Below are 13,493 nucleotides of genomic sequence, written 5' to 3' on the forward strand. Positions count from 1 at the left end.
CAAAGTAAAACTCTACATTGAATCAATTTCTTTGCTATCTACGAATGTTAAAAACAACCCAATATTGCTTTATATGTGGAATACTTCACAAAGTACATTGTTTGTATTGCTTGAACTTGCCGCGGACGCACCCCTAGTCTCGCAGCAGCCGTAAACGTTAGGTAAATATTATTTTGCAAATCCACAACAAACCGGTGCAAGTTTTTGTAACAGTTATCGCTTACGTACATAATTTTTTATTTTCCTGCGTTTTGTTAACGTTTTTTCTCATAGTTAGCTGTGAGTTGACTTCAAAATGTTCCTACACTGAAATTTGCAGACGTGCTGTCTGCTACATGAAAATTGTTTCTTCCATCCAAGAAACTTTTGGGAAAATCAAATTATTTTGTGTTATGTACGATTTGAATTTGTGTCCAAACGTGAATTATCTTGTTTTCACAATATATCTTAATCAGGTAATTAAATTATTTTTATTTTAGTTGTTTCACTGATATTTTCACTCATGAAATGTCCACTTTTGTAACAACAGTTAATTTGGTTTATGCTATTATATGATGTTTTGATCTGTGTACTTCTACAACTTCAAATGCTGGTATTTTATTCTTGTGTTTATTGCATTTTTGTTCAACATGATCAAGAAAGAGCAATGAAAAGAATTGTTTGTTAATGTTTAAAAGCTGCACAATAATGTCATGAAGTATGAAGTACACACTGTCATAAGACATTCAAACAAAAAATAAGTTAACAAAAGTTCTGTAAAAATGGAAGAACATTCACTTTCAAAATATTTTAGTGTGATTTGTCTGTAACACAAGACATTATACTCTTTTTAGTTCAATTGCTGATTGTAGATAACAAAGTGTTTCTAAGAATAAAGAGACTGGGCCACCATGCTGAAAACATTGACATGTTCAAAAACTTTTGATTCATGATGTTGTTTATGACATCAAATGTATTTGAAAAGAAAAAAATGCCAGGAATATGTTTTTTGAAAATTAATTTTTGATTCTGTGCCAGGGTTTCCATTCAGTCTGTGAGGATGACCTTGGAAAAGACACTTGTCTTGCAGTTCCTAGGAAAACAAATCACAATGCAGTTAACAATAAAGGTAAGAAATTCAGTTTTATCATTATGACATGCATGGCAAAGGCAATCCACAGTTTTAACATAGCAGATACTTGTATGGTGGTAAAATATATGTTAACATCAACGTTACTCTGTACTTAAGTAATCGGTGGTTGGTTAAGATTTCCGTTTTAGCCAAAGCGAATCTTGTCAGGGGTTAATAGGCAAGCCAGCTGTGGCAGGTCCCACAGGGCGCACAGTACGGTGCTACTGCAGGCCATTGACGTCACCTAATGTACCTCCACGTTCTCGACGCGCCAAGGAGGTTTTGATGTGGTATCCGTATGAGCTTACCGTGTGTCTTTGTCAGCCAGCGCCTTGCTCTCGGCCTCTCTTTGCACATCACAATGGCTTGAGGTCTTCTTTTCGTACGTATCCCTCGGCAGTTGGCGATCGCGCGTATACGTAACTTGGGTCGGAAACTGGCCAATCAAGTTTGATTGCCAGTACCTGCAATATTGCAGACAGATTTCTTACATTAAATGCGTTTGTGTGTTACGAGAATTGTCTTTTGGTAAATTTGGAGACGCAGAACTATTTTCCGACTAGTTATTGTGGCAGAAATGCGTGCGCATACGCACACGTAAACAGACACCATACGAAAACCAAAATAACACCACACACCTGTTGCCGTTTTAATGAAATTTCTTTATTGTTTGTATCTTTAAGTGTGGTAGCCTGAATGCAACTGCAAATCTGTTCGGTGGGCCGCACGCCCATAACGAAATTTGCAGGAAAAAAACCATGTCGGTTTTCGCAATCGCCCTACACACAAACAGGTTATTTGTTTTTGTAAGACTGCCTTTTTAGTATATACACTTACTATCCACCACGACTCATCCTTGTCGTTCGTGACGAGAACGCGGTCACCAGGTCTGCGAGAAACAATTCAAAGGGTATTGAAGTCAAGAACAGTTGCGGAACTTTATGAGGAAATGTCGCCTTTTGGTTTAAATTTAGATTTAACTGTAATGTTACGTAAGCAACGAGATAAAAATGGCAACTAATGTTATAAACTTGGCGGGACATTGCGGCTTTTGAGATATTAAGTTGTTCAGTCGAGGTTAAGTCGCGATTAAAGGGATATATTATCCAAGTCGTCACAAGCATGAAAACAGTTAATGCGCTGTCAACGCCACGTGGCAGTTTTCGATTTCTTAAACCACCTCTGACGTCACGCGACATCACGTTGACGTGATCGCTCACCTTAAGCTAAGGTCGTCCCTTTGTTGAGCCTCGAACTTGTACAGGGCTACGTAAAGATTCCCCTCTTCTGCCAGACGCTCCATCTGCATTGTATTATTCATATCAAAGAAAAGTAAATTTATGAAACTTTCTTGTTATGACACGACTGTTGTTTTTGCTTTGAGACGTTGAACTGAATTGTTTGCACTTATAATATTGTCACTACTGCGATTTATACCTGTTGCATCTTCTGTTGTCCACGAGTTTCAGGAAGGGGTTCTGCCAAAATATTAGTTTATAATTCGGTTTGTTTGGGAACACTATTTACAGATTTGTTCATGAACAAAAAGGCTCGTCCTTAAATGGAAAACATGTTTGGTTTATGCTTTCAAAAATCCAAATTTGTTTTTCTTAACATTTAACTTTTCTTTCAATCAAATAGCAGGATCAGGTGGAATATATTTGATGTCAACAAATAAGAAAGAATTAAAGTATCTTACTTCGCAATTTTTGTTGAAGACAAATGCAAAAATCCCTATTCGTACCCTATCCGTTAAAGCAAATACGAGGACCCACACACTCACCTCCGGCAGTGCCGTTGTTGTCAATGGGGGATGAACTCCGACCATTTAACCGCTTGGCTGAATAACTTGGTTCGTTGATGCCCCTTTCTAGTACATCTTGTGAGGGTGAATTTCGACCGAACTCCGTCCGACGAAAGTTGGAAACCCCGCTGGTTTCTGGCTGCTGGTCGTTTTGTTGTGCCGGTTGTGGGGAGTTTGTCCTACTTCCCGACTTGATGTTTAATTCGGACGTGCTCGGGGAAGGGTTGGACTCGACGGACGAGTTCCTCTGCAGCGTGTCTGACCCGTTTGTAGCTGTACGACAGTATGAAAGGGCTTAACGTATTTTCGAAGCTATTGTGATCGTTGTATTCAGCTTTTTGGGGAATATATATAATATATATATATATAAACACACAATATTTTCACACAATAACAGCAGTCTTCGCGGGATGTTGTTACGCGCACCACCTTTTTGCTGTAGGTATTACTTGTGATTCCAAAGGTATGTTATGTTGAGTGTTGATATGAATGTTAAACTTTTGCCAACATACAGGGTTATTCAACTTGGGTTTCTTATACGTGTGATCGTGTTACTTACATTCCTTGCAGGTGCGTAGGATGATGCCTTCTTTCAGAACTTGGTAAACTGAATCCACTTTATTTTCTGAAAACACGGTACAAACTAATTAGTGTGAACTTTCTTCCGTGGTTCGGCACTCAAGACTGGTAAATCAATTGGCCAAAACACAACATATTCATTCATATTCAAGTGTAAAAGCTGCACCACCACAGGGTACGTGTCAAATTACCAAAGTTGTTTGGGACCGTGTTAACCACTTGTTCAACAACTTCCATGCATTAACTCGAAACAAGACACACACATATTAATTTAAAGTGGAAAGGGTGGTTAGTTTGGTCACTCTAGTTCCGGTTACTCCCGGTGGACCAATTTTTTTAGAAAACACGAAGTTAATTGAATTGCATGCACTTTTGTGCGCTTACTGGATGTGCGTCGTTGCAGAAGCCTTGTTCCTAATTTAAAATGTATATCGGGTTAATGATGCACGAAGGAAATATATGCTGTGGTTATATGCCACTTAACCAAACCATTGAACTGATCCAAGTGTTTTTAAATCTAAAGTGGCAACGGTTTCTCTTAATATTTGCGGCTTTGGTCAAGCGAAGGCCATTACTGGAATCCAAAAACAGCTGCCATCATTTTGATTTGAACTATATTTTTGTTATTTTTGTCGTTAAAGCCAATGTTCACCACCAGATACCAATGTTCACCATATTCATGTTAATAATGTTAGACTGACCTGAGGCGAAACAGCTTTGATCAGGACTGTTGGTTGAAGGCGATAACTGACGGTTGAAGCTGAAAGAACCGAGCTGTAAAATACAAAATTGTATTAAGCTTATTTTGTCAGTTGGTAAAAACTTGGTAAAGTGGGTATGTCTTCTCAAACCCATTTCTCTCCTTGTGTTGTCCAGGTAATAGACTTTTATTTTGCTTCTAAGTAATTGGCTAAATATGCCCTTTGTGTAGTTAATTCTATTCAAACAAAATGTGGTGCTGGCGTTATTTCATTCATTCAGGATTTCTTCCCGAAATCCACCTTCATCTAACGCCACTTGTTGTGGAAACTTCACATAAGATAAATTAGAAACTGATTTGAGACAATATAAGAGATCTTTTTCTATTGTAATTTCATTTATTTGTTTCCTACATATTTGTTTTTCAACCTTCACTGTACAAAACATTTTTCTAACTTGAATCTACTATTTAAATTTCTTATTTGGTTGTCTTACTATGGCCTTGTGGGCCTTTTTCCATAGAACTCTGCCCCGATCGTCCATCTGACTTTGACTTCTTGTATATCCTGGCAGCGAGGCAAATTTGTTGCGAAAACTGTTACGACGTTTTGTGGTTGCTGGATCTTCAGATTCCGACACTGATTTTATGCCAGACGTACTTTGCACTAACGAGGTCGTGAGTTCACATAGATTGAATACGTCGTCATTAAGCGGCGAAGCAGGATTTGGAGAAGGCGTGGTTGATTCGAGAATGGAAGAAGAATCGGATCTTAGACCTCCAACACTAACCGAATGCTTATGTCTTTGAAAAAACCTTCTGAAGCTTCCGACTGACTTATTTCGGCGTGTTAAAGGCCTTTTCTGCTGTCTATGCTCCTCACCATCCCCTTCGCCGGATTTCTCTGTGGTACCCTCATTTGTTAGGTTTGGAGTTTTTCTGCCTTCAAGTGCTTCTTCTGGCGTTTGCGTATCGATCGTGCCGCCCAATTGTTTATTATCATCGGTATTCAGCGCCGGCGAAATCTGCTTATCGGTTGAAAGCCCTTTGCAAACAAGATCCTTATTGCTTTCATTTTGCGCTTCGTTGCTTCCCAAGCTGTCTTCCATTTTGTCAATTTCGTTTTCTTTCAGACTGTTCGTTCCGAACCTATTTAAGTCGACAGGCAATTCGCACGTTTCTAATTCACACTCACTCTCATTTAACACCTCATCTGTTTTTCCATCTTTTTCGTTGATTGCGGGTCTATTCAGTAAATCGTCAAGGGAAATGTCTTTAATTGGTTCATTGCTTTTAACTTCATCATCCTCTTTGTCTCGTTCCTCGTCACTCTGCTGTACATATTTTGTAACACTGGCGGAATTGGTCGTTGTGAAGCCGTTCGCTTTCGGTCCTTCCTCGGAAGTGTTGAGCACAGTAGTTTCCTGCATCGCGATGACCTTGCTATTCTTAACTGTCGATTTTATTTGCGATTCCGTGCTTGTGTCAGATATTTCCATGTTTATTGGCACGAGTAAACGAATTTAGCAACTTTACCCTTCATAAACAACTGTTCACTTTAATTCGACAGAACAACAAACCTCAGTACGTTCAGTTTAACATAACCAGATGCAAGCGCTCGCTCAAGTTACAACACCATTAAAAACCACTATACTTGGCCGTATCTAAATATATGCCACAGGCCACCTTAGAGAAAAAGGCCTATTAGCTTTTTGCTGTCCTATGCTACCAGCGTTGATGTTGCCTGAACCAAGACTGATGCTTTGCTCTTTTGGGAATTGGTTGACGAATAGCTGTCTGTGTGCTGATTGAACGCCCTGTGGAACCTACAAGGAGCATGGCGCGTGGCAAACGAGTGCAAATGCCTAGAGAGTGATGCATAGAGTGCTGATGGTGATACGTTTGTTCCATTGTTTCCCTTCAGATACATGTGTAGAAGCTAATTACACCGGAATGTAATGTGAAGATGACACAAAAACCAAACGTAAATGCTGGGAAGAATGTTTTTGCATTTGTAACCAAAGAACTTTTAATCCTGTGCAGTCGATTTATTGACAACGTCGACGCAACCTTTCCGCACTAAAAGGATGCCTGGTAGTCAAGGGCTCTTACATGTGCATTACAAACATTGAACTAATTTTATGGTCCACTGCTATTTTGAAGACGGTTAATAATCCGCTTATATGACCCGTGACATTCTACTGAAGGCAATTTGCCGCTTGTCTTCTTGATAGTCAGATGAATGATTGTGGTGATGTACGTTGTTCAGCATACAAACACACACAAATGGATTTCCTCAGTTTAGTTAACCTCTTTTAATTAGTTGCAAAAAACTTGATAGTCAAAGCTTATACGCTAACCATTTCTAAGAAGGCGTTTCGAACACTTTCATAACACTGATGATGATGTGTTCATAGCACTGACATATTAGGTTTGGTTTTCTTATTCATTCAAGTGAATTTTAATATAACGAACAATGTATGGAGTCTAGAATAAAATAATTACTCACCGGAACTCCTTGACATTCTTCTACTTGGGTTGCACAGTTCGCATGCAGGTTGACTTTGCATATTTTGCAACGCAGGCCGTTGCGTTGGAATCCTGCTAAAATGCAATTGTGTACTATAACTGCCATTGGTTGTTGTTGGTTATATGTTGATAATGTAAGTTCCGGCCATGCATCCATTCAAATACTTTATTGCGCAAACATGTTTTCGTTCAGGCAAAACGATATTTTTGTGTTTTAAACAGTTTATTGTTTCTTTTGTTTTCAAATTTCAAAACAAGTAATTTTCAGGCCTTATACCACAAGCTCAACTGTGAATGCAATAAATTCAGTGTTATGTGTATGTTAATTTGAAAGCCATGCAAATTCGCAATCCACGTAATTTTGCATTGTAAATCGAAACACAAAATTATGTGTTGCAGACACGTGTTTTTCTGTTAGCCCTGAAGACAAACAAAGCAACACTTCCATCCACTTATATAACAAACTCTCCGGGTGGGAGGTTTGCAAGCGTTTTTCATTTCGGTAAATGAACGCTCTTTGTATAAGCGTTATTCAAATCACATGCTGCAATAAGCTGTAATTGAAATCGTTCAGCAGACATGCCAGAAACGGGTTTTCAAGCCACATACCTACAACCGCCGAGGAAGGGACTTCTTTCTCAACGAAGTCTATTCCTTTACACGAGGTTAAAAAATAAATATACACCGAGGTAACCTTGGACTAATATACGAGCTATCCATTTATGCCAAATTAAATGTTCAAGGTAGTTGGGCGGAGGAGGCAAAACTGATTCACAATTTAGGAAACCTCGGAATCTGTTGGTTTGTTTAATCAATTGAAATAGGGTTGTGCTTTGTTATGATTCTGCAGTTACTGGTGCACTGTTTTCGACAGACTGACTGTTTAAAAAACTTTATTCGCACGAGCTTCCGCGAGCTTAATCTCGCTTCATCATGTGCTGCAAATGGCGTGACAGAGTAAAGTGCGGTAACGACAGATTTATTCTAATTGTAAGCAAGCAGAATGTATAATTATTTTGTTATTACCTACGAGCAGTCTGTGACAAACGTCACAGAAAGTTGCTTTCTTGAAGTTGTGATTCACCAGTTGATGTCCTTGGACTACTAACTCGGGTATTCGTTTCTCCGAAGCGCGGCGCATAAAAATATCTGGAACTGAATAGTAAAAAAAATTAACATGTGACAATATGTGAACTACTGAATAGGACATTTAAAACCAGGAATATGTCTGTGCTATGCATACTACGGCAGATATAACTTCTTTTCAACGGAATACGGAAATGATTTAAATCACTTGCCGCTACGACGCTACAGCGCTACCTACCGAGATGTTTAAGCGAGAGATTCTTGACCGCAGTTTCTTTTTTTTCTGTGTCGATGTTGATTTCTCTGTGGTGAATGGCAGGAAGAAGTGTATCTGTTCGGGACGATTCTTGGACTTCCTGTAATGTTAACACACGATAAAGGTTTGTAGTTTACTTGCAACAGCCCGTAACCTCTGGGAATGGCAGTTCTTTTTTGATATACCGGCTTTCATAACAGCTATATTGATTCAATCAATAATGTGATCTAATCTTATGTGTGATCACTGGACAATGTTTGTGGATTTCATTGATTGCAATGTCTGTAACGTTGCTCGGTGAACACCGAAACCCTCAATGGTCTCTTTCCCTCTTGTAGTAAATTTACATTTTAGCAACAAGAACGCCTGTGCAAATTTTGGTATTAGCATCAACAATATGAAATCATGGCCAATGAACATTTAAGGTATTTATTCAGCACTGACTTTAATTGTAATGGACGGATAATTATGATTGTGTCGGGTTGATCTATTTTCGTAGGAATTTTTGACATCGAATACTCACCTCCACTAGTATAGTAGGCGGTTGCAGAGTCTTTGTGGGCCAAGGTTGAGTTCTTCTAACACCGCCAACTGCAAGACTATCCATTGAAACGTATTAAAACAACACGGCGTTCAGCATTCACTGTCATATAACTACGGTTTACACAAACTGCTACAAAATGTCACAAAACTTGTTTGTCGAAAACATGCTACAAAACGTAATGGTAGTTAACACGGTTGTCGACACAAGTAAGTTCTCTTGTACTATAGCATCTTCCTGTTATGGACTTTCCGATACCTGGTATGCGTCCTGTACTGCTCTCTGTGGTGCTATTTAAACTGTTTTACCGAGCCATAACCCTTACACAACATCCTGATCGATTATTATCACTGTGCCTCCGGAAATGTAAACGCATTTGCGAAGATGCCGATAAGCCGAATGTCGTTCTGCGGTTCCAGTCAGCAATTGCATAGCTTGTGACATTACACTTACACATACAATATACTCACATTGACATTTTCGTATATCTTGTCACACTACGAAACTTTAAATACTTATGCGTTCATTTCCGCTTGAAATTACCTTTGACCACTGAAGCAGGTATTCCCACGTTCTCGTCAAACGTAACGCAATCGAATATGCAGAGCTTATATACGGAAAAACCGGAAAAGCAATTACCATTTCGTTCGGTTTAATTACCCTCCTTCGCCAACACGCAATTAACCTTGTCAGGACCTTTCATTTCATTCTCTGTATTGATCAACGTAATTGTGTTCGAGTAACAGATAGGGGAAAGCGAATTTGCATTATGCTTATCCCACGAAATTAGATTTGGCAATTTCACGTATATCGTGGGTGGTCTTTGTAACTGGCTCACTCCAGTTTCTCCGACTTAGGCGTTAATTGTATACATATACACGTATATATTTTACACGGCGTCACTAGGAGAATGACTGCAGTGTTGAGCTTTTTATAACTCCTTTGCGAGTTTTAACTTTGAGTCCAATACATAAAACGGTAGTCAGGGTTCCGAGCTTTGTAAAATCTTATTTCCTTCGAATGTAAATCATGTACATGGTTTGTGGCCTTTGGACCTGAATATGCACATGACCAACATATGGTCGTATTATTGAGGATATCTCAACAAAGAAGGACAAACGAGGTTTCGATCGCCTATGGGTTTTGCACAATTCACCTGATCTATCGAGTTGTTTAAACTAAAGCACGTGCTCGACAATACGTAATGTCCTTGTAGTACACGCCCTAAACAGATATCGATCAAAGTAATCGGCCACACGTAGCAAGGTTTTTGAATTTGACGCTTTTTACAATGGTGTAAGGCTCTTGCAAACACTATTATACAGGTTAATACGGTACAACTTAGGACCCTGCTAATGTAATCGCAACATAACCGTTGTTGTGAGAGACGGTGTATGCTTTGTTCCAGCCCTTTGTACACAACATTTATCGATCTAAAAACGTGTTTCCTTCCTTCATTCATGTTGCGCTTACGATTCATACCCTTACATCTCTGCATTATGTTGTCACAAGAAACATCCTTCATTTATCTATATATCTGACTGCAGTTGAATGCTGTGTCCATTGTTGTCGATGACTAAACCCTTTGTACATCCAGTAGTTGATACCTCCAGTAGGGTTAAAGGCATTGTAAGGGCAGTGGTGCGCTTCATGCCTTTATGTAAACCCGTCTACTCCTATTGGTCACTGCACAAGGCCATCAAAAGAAAAAGTAACATGTTGCTGGACGGTTGACATGCTTGAGGAGTGTTGTTTCCGTGGTGTCATTGGATATTCAACCGAAGAGACACGTTAATCCAGATACGGCCGTATGCAAGTCAAGGTTAACGAGGTCGCGCAGCGCGTTACAGAACATGCATTGTAACAGATCGCTTTCCAACGATAGAATTGTCTGGTGTTTCTGTACTTTCTTGCTGACGTTGTAAAATTGTGTCCTGTTTGCGCCGCCTTTCTCATCCTACGTTCTGCACAAACACTTTGATTTTTTGTATGCACCTGCTTTAAAGTTCCTAGAATGAAGCCAAATACAACTCTTAAATATCACCTCCAGAGTAACTAGATGGCGGCGATGGCCGTAATTTCCATCAACAGACAAGCTAACGTTGCTACAGGTCATCAGCCTACATGAACTGTACACAATGGACATAAAAGCCATCGACGTCCATCGACAGCCTTGTAATTCTCTTCGTTGCCAGCATGCAGGCAGGCGAGTCGAGCTTAGCAGGATCGATAATAATTTCATCGTAATTGAATTTTCACCGAAAGATGTCGTTCAGAGTCAGTTTTGGCAAATTTCTCTTCGCTTGTGCGACTTTTCTGGAGGGCCCTATTTCCCGGAAACGACTGACGTTGTCCATTCGATGTCTTACTTGTTCACCATTTTAAGGTTATGTTATTTCACTGCTTTACGCGTTTGATTGAGAAAACATCTTTGAACTGGTTTTTAATATTTTGCTTCTTCCATTTATTCGCTTTAGACCGCCGAGAAATGGACAATCAATTATTTATTTCCTCAAAGTAAATTTCGATTGAACCAAGCCGAATCGTTTAAAATAGGCTTTCTGTGCATAGGCAGGGCATGCGTGACTAAAATTTGTCACCCATTGTTTGGAAAATGGAAGGCGTAACCGTTACTTCATAATATCTTCATGTCCTTTACGTTGCACCCGATCATTGTTGTGCGAACTCTTAAATCTGTTTTCAAGTTATCAAGGTTCAAAATGGTTGTTTTTAAGTAATCGCAATTACTGGACAGGTCAGCGTAGCATTCAAACTGATCGTGTAAAATGTTTTTCCACGCGGTTTTATTTGAATTGTGTACCTCTAACTTGCGCCAAATTACGTACATTACTTAACTTGTTATTTGAAAAGTTTAATTTTGACCTTGTTGGTGTCCCTTATATTAAACTGCTCGTAAGATTTCCCTGTTATAAATAGCTTCGGGTATTTCGCGTTAGGCTCATTTAACACGGTTATATTTATGCTTGCTTTAAATAGTTCAAAGCGTTGATTGGAAACGTTGTCTTAACTTGAAGGCTTGTCGTACTCAACATAGTTCTGAACTTTGTGTTGCTGCGATTAAACGCACATACTACTATTAGGCCTGCGCAGTGGGGCGATCCTGCCTTACTATGCGAAAGCATGGTATTACTTCTACAACTATTGGTTTATAGTTCATCAGGAAAATTGGTTATCTGTGAGTCGCAACAAATAGGCTAGTCATGCCATAGCCATAGTTACCATACCGTGATGATTTTTGTTTATTTTTACAAGCAGTTCTAGAAACGTGGATTTCGTCTTCCCAAGCGTGCAAATTTGTTCAAAAACGCCGATTGGTATTATGGTGCGGTGATGCTGGGCATTTTCTGCCTTCAAAACAAAGGGCATTCACCCTGGTGAAAATTTGTAATATCCTGAAAATCAGACGAAGTTCTGATTCAAATCCCATATTTCGGCTTCAAAACGCAGAGTGCTTATTGAATGTTTCAGTCCATGTGGATATAACCCACGCTATAGCCTTATTTTGTGAAATCAGCAAGAATGTAAACGTATTTTTCCATGTTTCCTAATTCAATACAATCAGCCATATCATTTTTGAATATATATTACCACTAAATCAAAGCTTAACCTTGTAATGTGAAAGCTGTTGTTGCCACGCACATACCACAGCACTCCAATCCGAAGTTTTCGTTCGTTAGGTGGCGCTAGTAATGTTTATGTGTGCTGCAATGACCTTTGCCTAAGCGTATTTAATATATATTCATTGTTTAAAACCGCTTGTCTTTTAGGGGAAAGCATCTTAAAAGCAATCTATATTATGTTGCCGGGTGTGCTGCGTCATCTATCGCTCTCTGTATGTTGATGTAACGCCACCTCTACGTGTCAATCGTGCATTCCATCAAACCCCAAGATGGTTAACTGTCAAAATGAACATATTTCGGTATCATGGAAATAAGATAGCTGATGAAATTCACATCATTGGTTCATGTAATTGACTCCACGTGCGCAAACGCCGTTTCGAGATAAAATAACTAAAATGGCCAAACATTTTCGCTCTTCTTTGCCGAGAAACTCTGAGGGTGATAAACATCTCCGGTGCCGTTTGGAGGAACCTAACCACGCCCAACCCGTTTCCCATCCGTGCCTTATCGCGTAGGTGGCCACAAGGTATCCATTTGCTTTGTCAAGCTCCTCTTCAAGCGCCTGGCGGTCCAGAACATTTTGAAGCAACAAGGTGGGAGGGAAATTTGCACAACTAATCTATGCTCTAAACCGCCCACTTTCCCGCCCTTCGGGAATCCCATTGGGGGCGCCTATTGCTTGTTCAAACTGACACGGCTAATTCGTGCCAGCTTAAACCTCAGTGATTTTGTTCCCTGGCGTTGTACTGCGGTGATTTATGGACTCGTCTGTTATCCTGACGTGATGGGGCCGGGCTGACAAGTGAGCAATCAAACGCGGTTGTATGTATTTATATTCAAATAATAGGCAAGTGTGTGCGCGTGCGAATCACTGGGGAACACAGAGGGGGCGCGGGCTGCGATGCTGGAACTCGGTGACAGAGTGAAAAGGAAAAGTGAGTAAAAAACAAAATGCATGACGAATTCGGCTGTACGCGTGCGGAAAGCAAAGCGGGCATCAGGCAGAGATAGGTAACAGCGTAATAAATTTCCACTTTCGCGCTGACAGACAAGCGCGAAAAAGCGGGGCGATTTGTTCGTCTTTCTTCAAGCAACAGCAGTAAACATATAAATAACCGCACGAATTGTCTATATTAGTACGCTGCGTTTCCGTGACAGGCGTGCGGTTTGCAGACCTGTGCAGGTCGCTTTTGCCGAGTTGGTCTGTTTGGCCATCGCTCACACAGCGCTCAAAGCCCAGTGCAAACAA

At 39.9% G+C, this 13,493-nt stretch overlaps 1 protein-coding gene across 2 annotated transcripts; it reads right to left on the reverse strand.

Annotated features, from left to right (window-relative positions):
• Positions 1 to 595: 595 nt before the first annotated feature.
• On the reverse strand, positions 596 to 5,803 carry LOC145908541 (uncharacterized). Of its 2 annotated transcripts, XM_082995836.1 has the most exons (11): positions 4,689 to 5,803; positions 4,196 to 4,268; positions 3,879 to 3,908; positions 3,475 to 3,540; positions 2,895 to 3,188; positions 2,549 to 2,589; positions 2,332 to 2,414; positions 1,949 to 2,000; positions 1,750 to 1,890; positions 1,420 to 1,575; positions 596 to 1,072 (listed from the first exon to the last, which is right to left on the reverse strand). In XM_082995836.1, exons 1-10 carry the CDS (start codon positions 5,688 to 5,690, stop codon positions 1,468 to 1,470), a joined length of 1,890 nt encoding a protein of 629 aa, XP_082851962.1. In that variant the 5' UTR covers positions 5,691 to 5,803; the 3' UTR covers positions 596 to 1,072; positions 1,420 to 1,467. The 2 variants fall into 2 exon arrangements, with proteins under 2 accessions (XP_082851962.1, XP_082851963.1); XM_082995837.1 differs by lacking the exon at positions 3,879 to 3,908.
• Between the last annotated feature and the right edge of the window lie 7,690 nt (positions 5,804 to 13,493).

This window comes from Ascidia mentula, chromosome 7 (assembly GCF_947561715.1).
Source record: "Ascidia mentula chromosome 7, kaAscMent1.1, whole genome shotgun sequence".
Classification (NCBI taxonomy): domain Eukaryota; kingdom Metazoa; phylum Chordata; class Ascidiacea; order Phlebobranchia; family Ascidiidae; genus Ascidia; species Ascidia mentula.

What these genes read in the sequence shown, in the direction of transcription:
- LOC145908541 (XM_082995836.1), bottom strand. Translation starts at nt 5,690, where the DNA reads ATGGAAATATCTGACACAAGCACGGAATCGCAAATAAAATCGACAGTT. An exon ending in TCTGCAACGACGCACATCCA is followed by an intron (nt 3,541 to 3,878) that starts GTAAGCGCACAA and finishes CCGTGTTTTCAG; the next exon opens with AAAATAAAGTGGATTCAGTT. An exon ending in TTTCATTAAAACGGCAACAG is followed by an intron (nt 1,576 to 1,749) that starts GTGTGTGGTGTT and finishes GCAATATTGCAG; the next exon opens with GTACTGGCAATCAAACTTGA.